Below are 22,507 nucleotides of genomic sequence, written 5' to 3' on the forward strand. Positions count from 1 at the left end.
TAATATTGTTATGCTTGCACAATGACAATAAAGAGTCTTAAGTGTTTTTCATTAATTTAAATGCCTGTGTATTACATGACCTGGTATAAATGTTTGTCCAGTTATGTATCCATGTTTAAAAAAATAAGCCAACATAGATAGTCTGTGCACCAGACAATATCATATTCCTGGACCTGGAGACCTGGAATGTAAATGTGCACCTTGGGTCAGCTTCTGTTGTTTAAGTGTGCTATAAATAAAATAGATGTGACAGTGAACATAAAAAGGTTCAGGGATTTTTCACAGAGCAATGTTCTGTGGGCTACATACTGAACTTAGATTAGAGAAACAAACTATTGATCATATCGTGCCAGTATTGCTCAAGCACCAACATCAGCATTGGTATCGATGCTCTCGATATTTGGATCAATCCACCCACCTCTACCAAATAAAACCTGGCCAAGGATCAACTTTAAAATTGTACTTGATTGGTGGATGAGCTCTCTTCAGATGTTCGATAGTCATTTTTTTACCCATACATGTATTTCCCCGTTTGAGGACTGTTGCCTTGATGTGTAGGTTGCTGTGAATTTCCATGAAGTTAAAAAGGGGCAACAATAAGAGCCTTTTAATTTGGGGGTTAAGCTGCAGTATACCTTTAACTGCAGCCCTCATAGGTCATAGGACTCTAATTTCACAGCACTAAATTTAACCCAGCAGCTCCAAGAACTGCCAAGTTCAACGAGATAGTTCGCTGGATATGCAGATGCCATGGGTCTCTGGACAGAGAAAAGACGCTAATGAGAAGAGTAATAATTAGTAACAGAGGGAATTGCAGAATGCAGAGAGGCACACTGGCAGGATGGCAGCACTGACTCTGTGGATTAAGAATGTTTTCAGTGATCCGGGTTAAATTATAAGGGGATATACTTGTATCCTGTTTAAGGTCCTGTATGCAACCTTTTCTATGTAACTGTATTTTCTGGACAGTGTATCTGGTGGGCAATGTTCTACTGAACGCACTGCAGCTCTGGAACAGGAATTTAACAGATGGTAGTTTTAAGGAATAATTTCTGCTATTGGAAAAAAAATTGCACTCTGAAAACTGCTGTAAAATCCTTGGTACACACATTGGTCGTAGCGTTTACGAACTACACCCCACCGGGCAAGGTAAATAAGAGCAGGACTGAACGCACGCTGCGCTAGAAAAGCTACGCATGCGCAGAATACACCCAATTGTCGAGGTTTCGTGGACATTGGTATGAAAGTAGCATCAAGCCTCTATAAATTAGCCAGAGAAAGACCGGAAAAGTCAAAACTTCCCCTTCAGTATAAAAGCATGTTATTGTAATAATGAAAGGAGACGTGGTTTTGCGTTTTAACGAGCAGTTATATTATTTGTAGTATTGAATTGTAGTATTGTAGTACTGGGGCACAGCCAGCTTTCGTGTTTTATTGAGAAGCAGAAAATGAAAAAAAGGGTTCAAAATCTGGTCAATTCACACTCTGGTGTCATATTATTCTGTGTGCTTGTGTATCTGTAGCAGTATACACAGTGCTGCTTAGACGTCTTGTGCAACCCCTCATTTCTTTGTATTTTGGCTAGACAAATGGGAAATAGTTGGAGTGATTTATTGAAATACAAATATACAGGGTAATACAGCACATATAAGTACTGTCACTTGTGGGACACAGTTTTTTTCCAGCCCATTTCTTCTTTTGTCCTCCACTTGTTCATTTTCCTCCATTTTTTTAAGAACACACCGATTTTGTGGAGCTAAAAATAAATTCTGTTTTTGTTACAGGCTGCTTGTAACAAAGTCCCTAAAGATACAATCTTTGCTAAGTTGCCTGTTGGGTGCCTTTTTATGCCTGAATGATTAGGTCAGTGTGAAGTGGCTTAACAACAAGAACAAAAACACTCCTCTGAAAATGCATCCAATGTCCAAAGAGAAAAGACCTTCAGAGAGTCGGGAGAACTTTTGCTCAAGACCACTTTTAAGGTGTGTTCAAAGAGTGTGGCTCACTGGAAGCAAAATATAAAGAAATGAGGGGTGGCTTTAGACTTCTGCACATCAGACAGTACTGCATATCACACAGTACATTTACAGTGAGCCCACAGTGCATCTCTAACAGATCTAATTTTAAAGTGTACGCTGTCTTATTTATTTATTTATTTATTATTATTATTATTATCATTATTATTATTATTATTATTATTATTATTATTATCATCATTATATATTTTTCCTATCAAGAAGGCTTGCTCATGCAGTGATGTGAAATGTCAGTGTATTGCCATAAATACTGTAGACATTGCATTGAATGTGCTACACTGTAGCTACACTGCAGTATACACTCTATTCTAACTGCATGTAACTAATTAACCAGTGCTAGCTAACGTTACTGGATAACGAGCCCTCCCTTTGCCCTCTCTCCATCTGCAAACATTAGAATCACATAAAAAAAAAACTTCAGGCTGTATTTTATTTTTTAAAACCCTAGAAGAGCGGTCACAACTGCGCAATAAAGACGCAATAACATGGATGGGGACTTTATTTTGATAGTTCCAAAGGGAAGCGGGCAGTTTAGACTTCTTTTTTTCCCATGCCCTGACAGTGGTGGGGAGCTGGATGAGGGAAGAGACGGAGAAGGTGGAGTGCAGGGTACAGCCAGTACATACATAGCGGGGTTTAGGGCTCTGATTCTTTTGGGCCAGGCGGCTGAGTTTAGCGGCGGTGTACCTCTTTACGAGGTAAACTGCTCTCTGGGACAGGACAGGTGTGCTAAAAGACCCGGAATGAAAGCGGAATAAAGGAGGTAGCGAATAGCTTTTTATTTGTTTGTTTGGAGGAAAAAAAGAGACAGTTGGGGACATCGCAAACGAGCCACCAAGGAGGAAACAGGCTCCGGGCCAGACGACCCGTTAGCACGGACACTGAGAGGCAAAAGAGGAGGAGGAGGAGGAATAAGGGGAGAAAGGCTGACAAGTGACACAGGAGAGGAGACCCATTATCACTAGGGTGAGTTCCTAATCAAAACATCCTATAGACGGGGCGTGTTTGCGCCTGAGCAGATCAGTTATCCTGTGCACATGTCCGTCCGAAGCCCTGTTATAGTCCCTTTAACCCCAACCTCAGGCTGCCAGCAGCAGCCTAATTACCCAGAGCTCCAGCACACCCTCCGCTAACCCATCACATCCTGCTATAGTCTGGTTACACTGACGCTTTTCTCCCTGTTTCTTGTTTGGAGGGGGGGAGAGCGAAACATAGCCGTTTCGACATTATCATTATAATTTATTTTGCTCTTCAAATCCTAAAAAAGGCACTGCTGAAATTGTCAATGAGAGCAGACTCTGCCACCGCCTCTGTGAACTCTCACAGTCAGCGCACAAACTTGGCTAAAAACTCGCAGGCATCATCTCCTCGGACTGCTGCTGTAGCCATGGTATTAGCTTAGTCATTACTGTGAGGTACAGGCACAACATTCAGTCAAATTTCCACGTCTGTGGGCGTGTGGGCTCCCGGCGCCACTGTAATGCAGAAGCTTTCCTTAATGGTGCGGAGGGTTTAAGGGTCATAAAATGCTGTCTGTCCGCCTTCATCTGGAGGGCCTCGGCCAGAGTGCAGCCGCCAGTGCGCATGAATACGGGGGGTACAGCGACGTTGCAGCCGACGGGCCGTGGCACGTCCTGTGAGCTCTAGGCCGCAGTACACTGCGGAGTGAGCACACAGACTTTTACCACCCGGGGTGTGACTTACCGAAACATTTTTTTATTTTGCTTCACAACAAGCGGGTTTAATAAGTCACCTCTTTGATTTACTTATGGATTTCAAATGCGAGAGGAGTAGTTTTAGTCATTTGTACGCACAGAAAGATTTCCCAAAGTTAAAATGTTCGGATTCGTGAGTTAAACGTAAGAAATTGTGCGTAAATGATCAGTATTTCTTTATTCAGGTACGCATTTTGCACTTTGGGTCAACTTCCGTTGTTTAAATGCGCTATAGGCTCAAATAAAATAGACATGACAGTCAGCACAAAAAGATTCAGGCATAATCATGTTAGAAGTATACCCCACCACACACACTCCAAAAAACAAACACACAAACAAAAAAAAACCCACAATTCACACAAACACTACAGACAGAAACAAACTATTGATCCTGTCATCCTTGTATCGATCTGACACCGATACGAGCATCGATACTTGGACCAATCCGCCCACTTCTAGCTGTTAGTGTTGGTAGGACCGGTTAAGCTGGTAAAGATTAAAACTGGATTCAGTTTTAGCTGAAATGCTAAGTACATACACCTCCTTACTCTCCTTTTTTTTGGCCTCTGCAGCAGGCATGGCAGATGCAGAGCTGGATTTCCAGACTGGTGATGCTGGGGCATCCGCCACCTACCCCATGCAGTGTTCTGCCCTGCGCAAAAACGGCTTTGTTGTCCTGAAAGGCCGACCCTGCAAGATTGTTGAGATGTCCACCTCCAAGACTGGCAAGCACGGCCACGCCAAGGTCGGTAAATTCATATCTATCTGCAAAATAAGAATAATGACTGTAATAAAAAAGGTCTTCTCCAATGTGGACACAGTATAAATGCAGTTCTGAAATAATTTTCGTTGGAGCTTCAGCTGAGGGAGAATTAACGATGAGAGTCGGTGAATTAGCACTGCGAGGTCACGGTCACTAATATTAATGCATATGAACTGACGCTTTCAGCCTGTTCAAAAACATTGTGCCTCATCAGGGTTGTAGCTTTCAACTCTTCAAGTACTTGGAAAATTACATGTACTAAACTTGGAAATATTATTTCTAGCAAATCATGCCTTTCAGAGGATAGCAGGTAGCTGAAGTGCTCTCTTTGCACGCCCATTAGAAAGGAGATTGTTCATCCTGTGTGTGTTTGTGTGCGCAGGTGCACTTGGTTGGCATCGACATATTCTCTGGTAAGAAGTATGAAGATATTTGTCCCTCCACTCACAACATGGACGTCCCCAACATCAAGAGAATGGATTACCAGGTGAGACACAGATGCTGCGGCTCCCATGCTGGTAGGAGTAATTCTGCAGCTCCCGCAATGAAGTCGCTCAAAGCGACGTCTTTGATAAGACGTCTCTGTCACGCTGAGTTAACGTTCGTGTGACATTAGAAATCGAGCCTTTCCTTCTCCTCGCCTCTGTGAAAGCTTTGATTTGATCATTAGGAATGCGTTATTTGTCATTACCGGGAAATCAACGTCCCCGCCTTTGACAGCACAGCAATAACCACAAATATGCGTGTCGCTGTTTAATAAGCACAAGATTTTCTGATAGAATTTTTCCGGCTGCTCGAGGACAGTCGGCAGTTAGGTAGCAATTGCTTCCCGAGAAAAGGAGGAGGGAAGATTTGCAAGACGTGGACGCGGAGAAGGAAAGAGGAGATGCTGCCGTTAATGACGTCTTTTAATATCCTGTTAATCTTTCATGAGCGCACGGAAGGAAAACAGAACCCCGCGGCTTTATTACGCAGCCGCACATTTGAAAGCAAGAAGGCGCCGCATGGATATATCAAAGAGAGAAGAGGCAGAATTTGCTGTAGTTGTTTCAGTTTCAGGGTGCTGGTTCACTGATACAGTCGTGACCTCCCGGTGTCTAAAAATAGAACCAGGCCATCAATAATGTTAACAGTAACACTTTTGCTTTACCTGCTGTGACAAGCCAAAGTGTGGACTGGGGGAAAGACCCAGTTTAGATTAGGTGACTTTGAAATCCCCCAAAAATTAAAACCCGTTAAGCTCATTTCCACAAAAACATTTTAATTCTTGGATTCTGCTGTAGTAGCTTTGCATTCCTGAGAGTTTACATTAATCCGTTTTCATCTCATACTCTCCTACGGTGTCGTTTTAGTGCCTCTCTCATTTAAAAAATCTTCTTTTCTGATTGGCTGTGACTCGCAAACAGAAGGTTTTGAAAAGCATGTGATCACGTGGATTACTTGTCCTTATACTGACCTCCTTACTTAAACTTTGGCCGTGTTTAATCTGGGTATCCACCTGCAACACAGGAAGCTTTCCTAGTACTCCCTGAAGTGCACCCTGTGATTCAATAGCTTCTAGAAACAGCTCGTCTGTATGATTTTATTAGTCTTTCACATCACTGCAGAGGAATTTTCTCTTCTATAAAACATTACTTCAGTTCTTTCAGATTTGTGAGCCTCCAACAGTATTTCAGTCAGGTTTTGATGTGAACTTTGACCTTAGTTATTTTCTTTTTCACTCATTCTGTTGTAGATTTAAATGCTTAGGATCGTTGTTGTGCTGTATGACCCAGGTTAGCTTTAGCTGTCAGACGGATGTCCTCACGTTTGACTTTAGTGCTGACTATTGGCTAAATTTCCCAGGATGTGCACTCCTGAGACGACTGTGGTTTTGTGTTACCACACACCTAAATGCTCTAAATCTGCAAAGTGTGAAAACGTCTGCTTTTATAGAAGTTTTCAAACTTGCTGACGATCAGTTAATCAAGTGCATTTCATTGTCAGCATCTGATGCTTGTTACCCTCTTAATTCCTTATGGGAGCAGGAAGAGTGCAGTGACGTTTGCGCTGGGCTACATAGTCCTGTGAAAACTTTCTTGCACAATGCACTGACTAATGTCTTGTATGCACTATGGAGCTATTTAGCATCTTTCAGCATGTTGTTGTGGTTCTGCAGCAGCAGCTTTACAGTTTCGGCTCAGTCTCTCCCAGTGCTCAGGATGGGCAGTTAATCAGCTTTTACTCGCACCCTGACAAGCTGTGGTTTGTTTAGTTCATTTATTTGTTCTGTGTTATTTTATCGGTGGTCAAAAAGACATGTGAGTTGTAATTTTAGATATTCAGTATCCAGCAGCCATGCTCAGCACCAGGTGAAGATGAATACAGGAGAGCATATATCAGAGTCAGGTGTTTCTCTATAGAGTCGAGGGAGAGGAAAATTATAGATAATGTAAAAGAAAAATAAACATTTGTCATGTTCTAATGATTCCTCAAATGTAGACTTAAACCTTCTTTTTTTACCTCAAACCCATCACGTACCGATGGAAACTAGGTTACATCATATTTGTGCAGAGACCAGAGAGAGTATTGAGTGCTGCCGCTGTTGATCAGATATGCTGGATTAAACCATGTTGTGTGCAGCAGTATACTCAAGCTTACAAACTAACAACAAAACTACAGTTAATTAATTAAGGAACAGAAAGATGAAGATGATAAAGTCTCGCTGTGATTAAAGATCCTAATTCATTTAGAGTCTTCTGTCTCTTTTTTTCACTGTTTTTTTTTTTGTTGTTGCCCTGTGTCAGCTGATCGGGATCCAGGATGGCTACCTGTCCCTGCTCCAGGACAGTGGAGAGGTGAGAGAGGACCTGAAGATCCCAGAGGGAGACCTGGGAAAGGAGATAGAGAGCAAGCATGAAGCCGGAGAGGAGATCCTGGTGAGCACTGATGCCTTTTTCTCCCGCGCCTGATACCGGACAGCTTCCCCGGCTGCCTCGTTGCGAATTTAAATGATCGCACTTTACATAAGAACTTCTGCTCTTTCAGATCACCGTTCTAAATGCAATGGATGAAGAAGCTGCGATTGGCATCAAAGCCTTGGGGAAATAAGCCCGTGCAGGTAAATGCAGAGCTGCGGCTGTGGCAGCACGCAGCTGTTCTCTAACTCCTCCCGCAACCGCCGCCCTGACCCCAGCCTGCCTGAAGACAAGTGTGTGTGTGTCTGCGCTTGTGAGTGTGTCTCATGTAAAATTATGTATGTGCGTGAGTTCGGTCATTACACCACGCACCACCAGCATGCGCCATGCTAGTGCGATGTGTGTGTGAAGTCATGTACAGATGTTGTACATGAGTGGAGCAAGGGGAAGGCAACTCTGGACATCAAGATCCGAGGCTGAGGTTTGCTGTACAGATTTGGCCTTTGCTATTATTGAAAATAAATAAATATGACCTTATTTACAATTATTTACAATTACGAATATGCACTATACTGGAAATATCCATGTTTTTAAGTATGAATGCGTGTTTTTGTGTATATACTTGTTTGGACTGGATATGTTAGTGATGTCAGATGACAAAATGTTACAAATTCTGCAAATTCTTTTCAAATTTAATACTGTGTAAGGTGGTGGTTGCAGAGCAGGGTGACCTGGTGGATTTGCCTACCCCTTTAAAGAAACAGTTCACCCCCAAATCAAATATGTGTTTCCATCGGTAGTGCTGTTTATGAATCTAGACTGTTTAAGCATGAGTTGGCCGGTTTTGGAAATATCGTACAGTGGAACTAAATGCCCCGTCCATGACACTGTGTTACGTCCCCTAACACACACCATTGATGGAAAGAAAGAAAAAAGAATAGAAAAATCGTATTACCTTGCTGTGAGCAGTTTTGTGTAGGAACTATTTTGTTTCTCTGGAACTTCAACCGTGCTGTGCAGATGTGGCTGTACCTGAGGTGAGAGGCTCGAACTAATGGCACCTTGTAAACACCGATCCTCCTGGCTTAGCTGTCAGAAGTTGCCCACTGCTAGCTTGTCATAGCAAGCTGTTGAGCTACAGGATACTGTTGGTTGACATATATCCTGGTAATAAATACCTTACATTACCTAGACAACTAGAGCTTGTAAAGTCTATAAAGCAATGCATGACGTGCAGATTTCTTCCTGTGTTGATGCAGTTATTAATAATTGGCTAATTATCTATCTGCATTCTTTCTTTCCTTGTCAACATTTTGATGTTTCTTGATATTTAGTGTTGGATGAAAAATAGTCATCCGCCTATTAGACATACTTCTTAGTTCTTCTAAGACTTTATAACAAGAAAAAGTTAGTTCCAACAATGGTTTCATATTATCATTTTGTCAATTACAAGAATGCAAAACATTCTCAACTGAGAGACCGATCAGAACAAGAAAAAGGAGACACACTGAGGGCAAATTGAACTCCTGATCTCTCACTCAGTGGTTGATTTATTTTCCTGCTGAGCTAACAGATAAAACAATGAGGCAATTACATCACAGGGTTTTTAATGCTAACACTGGGACAGCACAAAAGTGGTGCTCGCAACTACAGGCTGACTGATTTATTGATATTATGGTGATATGCTGGTATTTTATCAGCCATTATTAGTTATATTGCTATCAGTAAAAGTAAAACAGAGATGGGAGAAACACTCTACAACCATGTTGCGAATGTTGATGCTGCAAAGTTTGTCCAGCAGAGGGCACTGTGTAACTCACAAACACTCAATGTTTGGGATGCAGCATAGTACAAGCAGCTAATTTGAGTTGGGCAAAGCGTAAACAAGTCAATAAACTTAAAAAAAAAAAAACTACATTGATAAACTAAAAGTATCAGTATCAGTTTTAACAGTCCAGGCAAGCGAAGTTCACCGTGCAATAAACAAGACAGAATGTACTTGTAGAGAAATGTAACTGATATAAAAGTGTTGATATTAAAATAAAATAAATAATAATTATCTGTGTGCGTGGAGTAGACTTTGTGTAGCGGTGTCTACACGGCCACCTTGTAGCAAAAAACAAAGCAGACACTAAGCTGCTTCACTGCAGTAATATGATCTGCATTCTTGCTTTGAAATAAGGGAACTCCATTCTTCGTGGAAACATCAGCATGTTGTCGTCACACCGTGATCAGGTTTGACTGCAAACACAGCATGCTTCGTGGGTCGCAGGGTTCAAATGGAACCTCAGAAAGAAAATAGTCCCTACATTAAACTGCTCACATCAAGGCTTGTGGACTTTTTTTTTTTTTACTCACAGCCAGGTCATAATTTCTGTTCAGATACTTTACTTCTTGGTTATATAATCAGAATCAGAATCAGAATACTTTATTAATCCCTGGGGGGGATTAATACATTATTTTACATTACATTATTTATACAAATACATTATTTTGGCACTATGATCATCACATTCAGGTTATCTCTACAGCCAGAACTGGGCAACTCATGCCAGAACCATCTAGATGGCTAGAAAACACCACAAACCCGAGGAAAACATATACAAGTTTGTCAAACTTGTGTTTCACAGTAACACTATTAAGAGCATGTGTATCATTCTTATGTATAAACATAAATGAAAAGCTGAAAGTTAATATTGTAATATTTGATCAGTGTTTATCTTTTTTCCTGTGGGTTACACTTTATTTTACAGCCTGTTACTTCCTGTGTTTCTAAAGAAGCAGCTCGCAGCCCTGTTGTAATTGTCGGGTCAAACCTGTTTATGCACTTTCTTTCCTGTAATTCGCCTCCACACTGTGGGCTGTAGAATAAAGTCACTGTTATCTGTGCAATGTTTCCTCTGCAGAGGCCAGTTAAACCATCTCATTAAAGTACATCTCTAAGGACAGATATATATATATTTTTTTTTTTTTCTTAAGCATCTTCCTTCCTGACTTCTCCTTTCCTTTCTTCTCATTCCTCCCTCCCTTCTTCCAATTCTGTTTCAGGGGTAATCGAGATGCACTGGACCTGGGGAAAGGAGGGGATATTGCCTCGTCAGTTATTCTCCCTCTTTGTTTTTCATACTCTCTCCCTCTCACAGTTTTCTGTCCTTGCTTCGGGTTCAATTAGTTAATAAATCATTGGAAATGTCAAACAGTTAAAAAAAAAAAAACATACTCCATGTACATACACGTGTCCAGGCGTAGTGGTAGGTCTCACAAAAGATGGAGGTGGTGTATGATTGAGTAGCTACTTACAAGCTGTTAAAGTCATGACTATTATTATTATTTGTCCCCGATTTATAAAGGGCTTCAACTCCACACCTGCATTGTTCTGTTGAGGCTTGCTGAGCGTGTACCATACAGGAGTAAATACATGCCTCGATTTTGTATTTCTGTATGTCACCATTTCAGCACCGGGCCCCTACAAGCCCCGCCCCCTCCTTCTGCCGTCATATCATCATTAGTTTGGGTTTTTACCGACATGGCACACCAAGGTTCAGCGTGTTTTTGTCTAAAGGTTTAAAGAGACGCGTCAAAGAGAGACAAGAAACCAATCCTCTTCAAGGAGAAATTCTTTTTTCTGTTTTAAAGTCTGCTGGCCAAAACGTTTCACTTCACTGTTTGGAGTATTATTTGTGGTACTCTCAAACTGTGAGCAGTGATTCGGAGGCGGACGAGTCGTGGCGGTTTGGTGTCCTTACTTTGTGTTCATGCAGCCAGTCCAAACTGTGCAGAATGTCTTCTTGGCCAAAACAAATAAAGACGACACAAACTGTTGGCTGTTGCTTATTGTTTATTTAACAACATTTAAGCAAAAGCTTAAAAAAATTAGACCAGACCTAAACCTGATTGAAGCTGTGAGGGATGATGGGAAAAACTTGAGGCAGAAAATGGCTCTCTTACTTTCTGGTAACACATTGAAACAATCTTTCAGTTAATCTGAAGTATTTAGACTGTAGTAGTGTTCATCAATGTGTGTGTTTGTGTGTGTGAGAGAGAGACAAATCAGAAACATCAATTAAATCCAAATACTGTACACGTTCTCTTCCACTTCCTGCTACTTGATAGTGAGCAAAGGAACTCCAGACACACTGGACACGCCCCTGGTGTCACTGTGAATATGAAGGACCGGCTCTGGACCATGTAGTCTGGCTTTTATCAGTGTTACTAACAGTTAAACACACATAAGCACCTCGATGATGGCTTCACAGTGCAAGTAAAATAACAACATTAATTGAAGTAAAATATGAGTCTGAAGCTCAGAGCACATATGTTGAAGAGCTGCTTAGTAGCTTATTAACAACATTAAAACAAAGCTTAAAAAAAAACTATACAAGGAATAAAACAGATCATGTGGCATAATCCAACCTACTTACAAAAAAAAGAAAAAAAAAGAAAGCTATTTAAGCGCCAACAGGATCGCCAGAATCTTGAGTGGACTTCTGAAATCTGAGCACCGGTGAGTTTGATCATCTACTTGCCGTGGTGGTAAAACCTCTGCCCGCTTTGGCTGTGGGGCAGGAAGCTATGACGGGGAGCGCTCTGGGGAGAGCTCTGGAACGGAGCCTGGGGAAGGAAAGAGGAACCATGATCACAAGAAGCAGAACATTAATGAACATAAACACACTGTAGCAGCTCAGACTTTACTTATACTGAATATATTTACAAGAAAAACAAGCAATATACAAGTTACTTGACCACATAACACAGGATTAAAAACAAATGGTGTGTGTGTTTTGGGGGTTCACCTTTGCAGTAGGGATCTGGACCGCCATCGACGATGTGGGCAGCAGACCTGGGGTGGAAGGATGCATGGCTGGGGGGTGCATGGGCCTCAAACCACTCTGACATAACGGAAGGAAAACTGTGGTCAGCTAATGGATAACGTCTATTATTTAGACGATCACAGAGTTTATTTTTGTGTTTGTCTAATATTCCAGCAACATCTGCTGTTTCTGCTTCGCAGCATCTAAAGCTGAAATGGTCTTACTGCGTCAGTAAAGCCCGACTGTTGGTTAGCATGTTCCAGCTGCTTCTGCAGGGGTATTCCTGCTCCAGGGATGTATCCTGCACAAGATGGTCAGGTTACTTTACAACTCCTCTGACTTTTATGTAGATCGTGGAATTAGACATAGGTATAATTTACAGCAGTGAAACCCACCTTGCTGGGAGGTGAAGTGAACAGGGTAACCAGCCTGCTGGTGAGGGAGGTACTGCATTGCTTGAAATGCAGATGCGCCTGTGGGGAAAAAGGCAAAGTCATTACAATCAATACATCTCACTGTGATCTGATTGTTTTAATGATCAATCAGCGGGTTTCTGACATTACTGACGCCACGGCAGCATCTAAATAGCATACCGCCAACTCCACGGTGCAGCCACACTTGAAAAATACAAGCTTAAAGAAAAATGACTTCGCACTCAGTAGGGGATTTTATTTTTCGGCTGAAATCAGGGTGCTTTGAACAAACGAAAGCTGTCGGCTGGACTGTCAGTTTTGCGGTTAGACTGTTTGAGAGGAGAGTTTCAAACTGTGCGAGAAATGATTTCATAGTTGATTTGTATAAACACGATGTACACGTCTATGTCAATGAAAATCAGCAAAGACCGGCGGCACCTGTGGGCTGAGATGGGCTCAGTCTACTAAAACATGCATCTTGCTCATCAAAAGCATTTCTCTTTACGCCAATGAACAACTATTAAAATACCAGCACTGTTTCTAACTTCTGATTGGTTGGACAGTCTTCCCTTTCTTTTCAAATTCAAACATCCACAGGGCTCTGAAGCAGGCCCAGAATGAAGCTTGATGACTCAGACAACACAGACACACACATACATGATCCACTGCTTACCTGAGGTCACACACTCACACACATAATGTTCTCTAAACCATATATGGACTCAAACAATTACATATATTAGTTTAACTTTAGCTATATTTATGTGTATCACGTTTTTTTTATCGTGTATATGATAAAATATGTAAGTCATGTCGCTGTGACACATTACCCAAAATTTTACTGTACCACTGTACACACTGACAGCAAAGAAATCTTATCTCATCTTACCTCTGATCTGAGAGCTGCTTGCGAAACTGACTGGCACTGAGGGTCCAGGGGCGTAGCTGGAAGGATGCTGAGCCTGAGCCACTCCGTAGGGCTCATGGACCCCCTGACCTCCACTGAACTGGCCGTGCTCTGCGGAGCCTGAGCTGAAGCCAGGTGTCTGATAATGACGTGCCTAAAAGAGGACGACGTGCACATGTAAACACTGTAAGAAGCATATTATATAGATTGTATTATATTTTATAAATTCTTTAACTGGAACACTCATTTTACTCACAGGAAGGACAGCAGCTGGGAACAGCTGTTTGCTCCTTTCTCCGAGCAGTGGGCCAGGTCTGCTGTGGCTGACTGGATTGCCTGAAGGAGAGAAAAGGAGAATGTCACTATATGAAAAACAATGACGACTCTGGCAACGCGCAGAACCTGGAACTTTTCTCACCTTGAATGCCGAGGAGGTGCTGTCCTGGGTGCATGGGCAGACTCTGCTGGTAGCTCGCTGATGTCAAAGTTGTAATATCACTAAAGAGGGAGACCAAAAAGCTTAACCGACAATTAACAATCCTTTGACAAAACAACAAACTAAGTGAAGTATATATATAAACCTCTGCTCTTTTCTCCGTCTTTTCTCCTCTTCGTGGAGAACTTTCTTGAGCTGTAAAAAGAGCTGATGTTTCTCTTCTTGTAGTCCCTGAAGTTTTTCCCCCATCTTCATCACCTGATGTTTATTTGAGGAAATCATGGTGTAAGAACACACAGACTTTGTTTTGTATAAAGCTGGGAGCACAGACTAGCTGAAATGTCACATTTCAAACCTGTTCTTTCGTTTCCTCCAAGGACATCCTCTCCTCTATCTCTTTTGTCCTCTTCCTCTCTTCCTCTTCCTTCATCTTCTGCTCCATCATTTTGTCCACCTCTTCCTCCTCTGAAAAAAGTTTCTTTATTAAGGTGAGTATAGTGTAGCTACTTTTTTTTGATTGCCTTTTAGATCTATGACCAAAGAATAGGTTGCAGGCAGACAGCTATAACATATACACTCACCAGGCAATTTTTTGGGTACATTTTGCTATTATAGGGTTGAACCCCTTTATTCTTTTAAAACTGTCTTAATTCTTCACTGGACATATTCAACGATGTGCTGTAAACATTCCTCAGAAATGGTCCGTGCTGACATGGCACATCACACACCTGCTGCACATTTATGATGTGAATCTCTTGTTCCACCGCATCCCAAGGTGCTCTATTAAATTAAGATCTGGTGACTGTGGATGTAGTTTAACTACAGTGAACTCACTGTCATGTTCAAGAAATCAGTTTCAATTTGATTTGAGTTTTGAGACATGCAGACGCACATGTTCATGAACAATACTCAGGCTGACGACTCTTAATTTGTACTAAGAGGTCCACCGTGTGCAAAGAGAAAAATCACCATATAATTGCACCATTGATACAAAGCAGGATGGAATCATACTCTTATGCCGTTTACACCTAAAAGTGAGCCTACAATCTGAATATTGCCGTAGAAATTGACACTCGTCAGATCAGCAAATGTCTGGGTTTTTTGTCAGTCTTCTGTTGCAAAATGTTGGTGAGCCTGTGCAAACTGTAGCTTCAGTTTCCTGTTCTTAGCTGATAGGAGCAGTGCCCTGTGCTGCTTTAACCCATCTGCCTCATGGTTTGACGTGTTGTCCATTCAGTGACACCTTGGTTGTAAAATTGTTTTAGCAAAGTCATTTAAATCACATTTTTTCCTCATTCTGATGCTCAATTTGAACTTCAGTGGGTCGTCTTGACCATGTCGATATGGTAAATGCACTGGATGATTATAAATTTGTACCTAACAAACCAGCAGGTGAGTGTATTATTACACAGTAAATCGCAATCATGGATGGATAGATTATTCGAAGAATATATGCATAAACATAGGACTTGAATCTAAATGAGGCAGATCTTGGTCAAATTTTACAGAATTACGAAGAACGAACACGAAAAGTTAATTCATTTGTTTTATTGACTAAATGCTAAAAACAATTCATACTCTGGTTGGCTGATATTTAATTGTGACCAGGAGTATTACCTATCCAAACACAGCTCAGCGTCTTAACAGTGCTTGCTTATTTCTACAAGAATCCTTAAAGGTGTCAGATGTGACACACTAGAGCTAAAATACTTTTTAAAGCGCATACACACATACACACACACACAATGAGAAAGCACCTTGTCTCTTGCGCTCTCTTTCCCTCATTATGTGTTTGTGGAGAGCTCTGGCCATCGCGTTGGACAGCTTGGGTCTCTCAAGCAGGGCGGGCATTGTGACAGGCAGTGGAGGGGCCAGCTGGTGTGGGTCAAAATGTCAGTAATGAATCGACAAGGTCAGAGGAAATATTTAAAGTTCATTAAACTACATCAAAGTGTACATCTGCGCTCACTCAAACAGGTGTAACAACCACAGGCCTCGCTAGCTAGCCGATATCGGCCTAAGTTAGCACAGATAGCTGTACCTCCCAATACATGACGATATTTAGAGTAAAATGCACCAACGGAAAGCATAGTAATTTAATATAACAAGTGATGTAGCTTACATGTGTAAACCCCTAACGAAAATTACATATTTAAACTTAACCGGGAAAAAACGCTAGCTAGCGAGGCTAGCTGCAGAGCACTTACTGCGTTGCGTATTTTATCCTACATGGTCTACTTTGAATTCAGTGCTGATAAAACTGTAAAAAGCTTACTTTTATTTCGTTGTGAGTCTTTTAATAAGAATCTAACCGTCTGGCGGTTTTTAGCTTGATAGCACTCGAGCGGTTAAAACAGATAAAAGTCAAAACTTCTCCCACAAAACATAAACAGACGGAGCGATTTCCAGACCGGTGATGCTGTTGCATTTCCGGTTCAAAGAACGCGGTCACGCTTCGAAGTGCACTTTGGGAGTTGTAGTTTGGAAATGCAATGCGGCGACTCTCACGTTGACGTCAGCAAAATGAAACTTCCAAGCAGTTTTCTGTATGTCGTGTTTTTATTTCTTGATGCTTATACAGTTTTATAGTTCAAATATTTGATTTCCTATCAAGGGAAAGATTTAGAAAACACCAAAGCCTCCTTGTGCCGAATGTGGGCTAACCAATTTGATTTCATTGGCAAAACATGAGTAATTTCCTCATTACTTACAACAGTAAATTACATGTTCCGCTTTATTTTTCGCCAGTCTGAAATATGTTTTTTTAATGCTTCCATTACATACTACCTTCTTTGTTATTTGCTACTTACACAGAACTATTTAACTATTAGATCAATCAAAGTACTTTCTAACTGCAAGTCTCATTCACCCAAACACTTTTCTTTTCATAAATGCACTGAGGTCAAGTTGGGATTTAGTATCTTGGCTAAACATACTTGTAGGCTAGAGAAGCCAGGGATCAAACTACCAACTCTCTGATTAGTAGAAAAGCTATCCTACCAACTAAGCCACATCAGAGCTTCCTTCCCAACGTTTATTTTTTGTATGCCAGTCTACTTTTGTAACACTTAAAGAAAGCAGGTGGAGGAAAAAATAGATGTTGGAGTCAAATGTCTTTCTTGCATATAACAAAAATTATAAACATACACGTGGACATGCATGACTTTGCAAGTCAGATTATCAGTGCAGCAACAGAAGCTGATATGATAAAGCAACCCACGCAACCAGAAGAAACTAAATCCCAGGTTCATGTTTTTGTATGTTGTGCAAACTGTAACTCCCTTGAAGCGCACAGCATCAAATTAACCAGTGTAATGTTTCATGACATTGAAAGCCACAACTCACATGGCTAAAAAAAGTGTAATTACTTGTTACCCTGTAGCAAAGGGACAAAAAAGACAAACAGCAGGTAGTTTTTCATCACATTTTATTATGTATGGTCATGAATAGAGAGAAAGAGCCAGTTACGCAGCTGTATACAGAGTTCAATTGTAATTTTTCTTCTTACAAAAAAAAAAAAAAAAAAAAACCTTAAAAAAAAAATAGAAGAAAAAAAATTGCACTCAGCTTTACACGATCCTTAGAAAGTAAGCCATCTAAAAATTAACAACAATAACAACAATAATCATTAGCAGTCAACATAATAGTCTTACCACTGAAAGCAGAGGATGATTATTTAGTCTGAATTCTATTATACTCCTTGCAAAGGTCCAATGCAGAGTAGCAAGCTAAATTCTCCTTAACATGCTTTTAAATACATTTTGTCACTTTAGTTTGTTTTTTCCTAGTGAAAGAGTTCTTTCCCTTTCATTTCTCAGCCTAAGCTCAAGCTAACAAAACTGAACAAAAAAAAGCCCCCAAAAACATTTGCGTTCATTCTAAATAACACCCAATTTAAATCCTTTCTCCCTTAAACCCGGAGTAGCTATAGTAAAGGCCTATTTCTAGTATTATTTCATTAATCTCTCTCATTGTTTTTAAGTAAAGTACGATCGGTTTTGACACTAGAAATTGAACTGGCCATGAGACCACCTAGTTACTGTTGAAAAGAAAAGCGGGAGACAAATACAATTCAGACTGCAGAGTAATAAAGACAAAATTGGATGCGAGAGGGGTAATGTATGGGTGGTGAAAGTGCATTTGACATATTCACTCTGGGAACTGTAGGCTGCTGAGCTGGATTTAATATTTAAATGAATGAATGGATGTGGAGGTCTCAGAAAGGTGGGTAGTGGTTGAAGTGGGATCAGATTTCCCTTTGGCTGTCCCCATACACACTCTCATCACTGTAAGCAATGTAGAGGAAAAAGTCCTCTTCATGATGCTCCTGATGGGAGGGGAAAAAAGAAAAAACATGTTAGCGCAATATCAATAATGCAGGGAGAGGCTAAGGAGGAACAACCAAAGGCAACATGCTGGTTAAGCCATAATGTGAGAGCATGCGAGTGAGCAGGAAGCTTAACAGGACTCTTGCCTGGTACAACAATCCCATGGTAGCTGAGGTGGGTGGAATGACGTTGTTTACAAAGAAGAAGAGCGCGTCCTCAGCTCGCAAGTGGATTCTTTTCCGGATGAGGAAGTAAAACTGACCCACTGATGAAAGAGAGAATATGTAATAGTAGAAATTTAACATGTGACATTACCACTCTAAAATAGAAGTCAACAACTTTTTATACTCCAAGGCAATGTTTACCCGTCAGGTCAGAAGGGACAAGGTACTTCTTCTTGTCCAGATCTCCTATTCTGGCTTTGGGTGCTTTCTCCACAATTACCTAAAGGTTAGAAAAACAAAAGAAAAAAAAAAGAAAAAGAAAAAAAACAGGTGTACAACATGTTTTTATTACAAAGGCTGCAATATGGTGTTCGCTTCATTGTCTCAGAAAAGGGATCTGAGAGTGTACCAAACTGTCAGTCAAGCGAGGCCAGGCACATCAAACCCAGACGAAGTGTTTAATATAACACAGATTATATTTCACAAAAGTATTTCAGTGTTAGAAAGAACCTGGTATATTTACACCCCGGCTATCAGACGTGCGGTTTAATTTTTGAACGCCTTCCCTACTAAACCTCTTTAAGTCTCTCTCCAGTCTAAAAATAGGACCGGTAAAATATCACTTGCCCACACGGTAAACACTGACTGCACAATTAATCAGTGTTTTTTCCCCCCTCTTTTTTTTTTTTAATGAATTAGCACCTGATGTGCATTTTTTGTCAGTACCATTTTATGATGGTGAATGATAGTTTTAATTCAAATGATCATACAAAACACGACATCTGTGAATGTTCTCTGGGTCTTTGGGAAGTTATAATGGACTGTTTTCACCATTTAGTGACCAAATAAGTATTCAATTAATAGAGAAAATAAGCAGTGGTTAATTGACTACGATTGTTAATTGTTTGTTGTAGCCACAGAACAAGTTTACGGTAAACTACGATTGAAGGACTGTAAAACGAAAGCTTAAAAGTGATCATGATTGAAAAGCAAGTGAATTTCGTCATACTTTACAGGAAAAACCCGAAATCCCCACATTAAATCAGCTGATAGTTGTGACACAGACGGCCTCGATAGGCCAGACTAACTGGGGAAAGCCTTTATGATTTATCTGCAAGAAGCTGGGCGACGTAAACAACCCCGTTTTGTTGACAGCATCTATTTTAAGGCACTCTACTGTGTTTCAACATCCAGCTACAGACCACTAAAAGAGTCTGTGCACACCTGCATGTCTTCATCGTAACCACCGTCACAGTCATAACCACCATTATTTGGCCACCAATGATGATTCACGGAAGAATAACACGGAGATCACCTGCTGGCCTGCTCACAGCGGCCGAAATTCCTACTTAACCTCTGCCGTTGTTAGCTACCATGTGTGGCGGTTACAACGTGGCAGTAAACAAACCAAGCAATATATTGTGTGGGTAAAATCTCACTACAATATCACATTTAGATTTTAAGATTAAATTAGTAATAAAAAATAAAACAGTGAGCGTGACGAAATTAGCCTGACAGCAGTATAACAGCAAGGCAACCTAGCTAGCTGTCAAGGTGCTAACGTTAGCTACTTACTGGCACCCTGTCCGGATACTTCTTTCTTATTTTCTCGCCTTCGGACCGCCTCTTCTCAAAGGGATGCTCTTCTTTGTACTGAAACTTCATCTTTAAAAGAGATGACAGACAACAAGTCGGTCACTCCGCGGTAGTACGGGTTGCTTAAGAACTGACTCGAATCGCGGACACACAAACACAAACGATGCTAGCTAGCCTTAGCCTCGCCACAGCTGTTTTCCTAGTGCGACTGCAGCGGAGGGATACAATAACAACATGACGTAGAGGAAATGGGTAGTTCGCAGGGGCGTACCTCACCTTGTTTTAAACCCCATTAACGTCGACTGTGTGATGATAATCGACGCGTATTCAAGAAGAAAATAATAATAATCTTGAAATAAACAGTATACGAAGAGCTTACGAATCAACGTTGCCTTTCTGTCTTTTTCTTTTCTTTTACGTGGAACTATTTTATTTTTTATCAGCCGCTGCGCATAAAGACGCGGGGCAGGGCACTGAGGAGGGATCTGTCCTTGTCATATGACCGAGGCCCAGCAGTTTGTGGTTAGGGAGGAGAAACGGAAAAACATGCGACATTTCATTGTGCTGGAGCTTTCGCTGATGCCCGGTGATAAACCCTGAACCAAACACGTTTATTCACATTTCTGCAGCATGTTGGATTATTTTATGTTAGCATAAGTTACTGCGTATTTAATGGTGAACACAGTGCCTACTAAGTTTCCTCTAATTACTCGGGGTTTACGACTCATTACACCATAACAGACGAAAGAAGCAAATAATCAGGAGTTTTATCATTTACGCAAATTGTTGCTAAATGCTGGTTTTAGGATAACTTTATGTGTAACTCTGGGAATTTACTGGGTTATTTTATTCATAATTTATATAAAAAAGTTTAATATTTTGTCATGAACACATTTGATAAACAAACTGTGCCGCCAAAGCTGCCACTCATACATCCTGAAACACTCACCTGCCTATTGCGCATATGACCCACAGGTCTGAGTCACATCCATGTGACATCACTGTGGTTCAAAACCTCATGATCTCCTTTTGTGCACAGTGATGACACAGATTGCATAGATCTAAAAAGTACTGCATACATATTTTTGTTAGAGAAACAACCCTCTCCTGCTTCAGACCAGAACGTTGGCTGATAATTTTAGATAATATTGTCTCTTGTTTTCTTTATTCGTTATACATTTTTTGGGGTTGTATTTTTTCCCCTTTGTGTTCTAGATTTCAGTCTCATGGCTCTTTCACAGCAGGAACTTTAAAAATTAAAGTGTATACTCAGCTGATGACAAACGCTGACTGATCTACATTATATATTATTATTATATTACATGATATTCTCTTCTTTTTTTTTTGCCTCTCCCGTTCGGCACTGTAGCTATCAGAATTATGGTCTGAAGGCCAAGAAAAATGCCTAACGGATTTATTTTTCCAAGTGGATCATTATGGCTTTGCCATGGTCCACTTGATTGATCTTTATTATTGTTAATTATATTATTTTATAATGGGTTACCTGCTGGAAGAAAAAAAACAAGAAAACAAGCAGAAGCAGCCACCGGGAGTGAGCCAGTACATACTTGAGCGCCCAGCCTTGGATAACGTGAACCACCAAAGCACCGACGGCTGAGGGCATCAGCCACCGGCAGGGAGTGTGGTGGGGGGAGATAGGCCCCCATACCTGGGGGGGGGCTGAGATGTTCCCAGAGAGATGGAGTCTAAGACCCGACCTGACACATAGATATAGACAAACATGCATTCCCACCCTCATGCACACATATGCAAATACACAGCACTCGCCCAATGTGAAGACAAACAGAAATGAACACTGTACACACACTCACACCCTCCAGGTCCAGGTACTATCACCCCCAGAGGGGCAATCTGCCCCAAGACTCAGGAGATGTTGCCCTTTGCTCTGGGGTGGAGACAAGCACACCGCCCCCGGTCTTGCAGCAGCAGGGAGGCCCTGCATCCCAGACCCCAACCAGACAGCCAACTCCTCCTCCCGGCCCCCCACCGAAATGTTGAACAGAGAATAGGGATGTGAGATTGATAGATGATAACATGATAGACTCTTCTTGGAGCTCGCAAAGAAATCCGCTCGATTTGCAAGGCGGATGAAAGCAAGGCAGGTTTAAAGGGGCATCTATTTCGGTTTTCCTAATTTTCTATCACATATACACTCGTCACTTTATTAGGTGTCTCAATTCTCTGTGGCACAGATTCAACAAGTTGTTGGAAAAATTCCTCAAAGATTTTAGTCCACGTTGACGTGATCACACAGCATTACAGTTGCTGCAGATTTGCTCATCCATGATGTTAATCTCCTACTTCACCACATCCCAAGCGTGCTTATTGGACTGCGATATGGTGACTGTGGAGGTCATTAAACTAAAGCAAACTTATCTTCAAGAAACCACTTTGATATCATTTGAAGTTTGTGACATGGT

General features: G+C 41.1%; 3 protein-coding genes across 5 annotated transcripts; 1 reads left to right on the forward strand and 2 right to left on the reverse strand.

The window, feature by feature from the left end:
- Positions 1 to 2,574: 2,574 nt before the first annotated feature.
- LOC146391311 (eukaryotic translation initiation factor 5A-1) lies at positions 2,575 to 11,233 on the forward strand. Of its 2 annotated transcripts, none has more exons than XM_084924185.1 (6): positions 2,575 to 3,002; positions 4,327 to 4,496; positions 4,897 to 5,001; positions 7,301 to 7,432; positions 7,542 to 7,614; positions 10,460 to 11,233. In XM_084924185.1, the coding sequence occupies exons 2-5, from the start codon at positions 4,329 to 4,331 to the stop codon at positions 7,602 to 7,604; spliced, it is 468 nt and encodes a 155-aa protein (XP_084780311.1). In that variant the 5' UTR covers positions 2,575 to 3,002; positions 4,327 to 4,328; the 3' UTR covers positions 7,605 to 7,614; positions 10,460 to 11,233. The 2 variants fall into 2 exon arrangements, with proteins under 2 accessions (XP_084780311.1, XP_084780310.1); XM_084924184.1 differs by having other exon boundaries at positions 2,576 to 3,002; positions 4,324 to 4,496.
- On the reverse strand, positions 11,232 to 16,425 carry gps2 (G protein pathway suppressor 2). 2 transcript variants are annotated; one of them, XM_084924180.1, is made up of 11 exons: positions 16,186 to 16,425; positions 15,736 to 15,853; positions 14,334 to 14,443; positions 14,124 to 14,236; positions 13,961 to 14,040; positions 13,799 to 13,878; positions 13,525 to 13,696; positions 12,618 to 12,695; positions 12,447 to 12,523; positions 12,205 to 12,300; positions 11,232 to 12,022 (listed from the first exon to the last, which is right to left on the reverse strand). In XM_084924180.1, the coding sequence occupies exons 2-11, from the start codon at positions 15,827 to 15,829 to the stop codon at positions 11,930 to 11,932; spliced, it is 993 nt and encodes a 330-aa protein (XP_084780306.1). In that variant the 5' UTR covers positions 15,830 to 15,853; positions 16,186 to 16,425; the 3' UTR covers positions 11,232 to 11,929. The 2 variants fall into 2 exon arrangements, with proteins under 2 accessions (XP_084780306.1, XP_084780305.1); XM_084924179.1 differs by having other exon boundaries at positions 16,254 to 16,424.
- A 963-nt stretch (positions 16,426 to 17,388) lies between these two features.
- LOC146391313 (gamma-aminobutyric acid receptor-associated protein) lies at positions 17,389 to 20,292 on the reverse strand. The gene is made up of 4 exons (XM_084924187.1): positions 20,046 to 20,292; positions 18,672 to 18,750; positions 18,453 to 18,571; positions 17,389 to 18,305 (listed from the first exon to the last, which is right to left on the reverse strand). The coding sequence occupies exons 1-4, from the start codon at positions 20,133 to 20,135 to the stop codon at positions 18,225 to 18,227; spliced, it is 369 nt and encodes a 122-aa protein (XP_084780313.1). The 5' UTR covers positions 20,136 to 20,292; the 3' UTR covers positions 17,389 to 18,224.
- Positions 20,293 to 22,507: the final 2,215 nt, after the last annotated feature.

Source organism: Perissodus microlepis, chromosome 3 (genome assembly GCF_051167445.1).
Source record: "Perissodus microlepis isolate ML-2025 ecotype Zambia chromosome 3, ASM5116744v1, whole genome shotgun sequence".
In the NCBI taxonomy this organism is placed as follows: Eukaryota; Metazoa; Chordata; class Actinopteri; order Cichliformes; family Cichlidae; genus Perissodus; species Perissodus microlepis.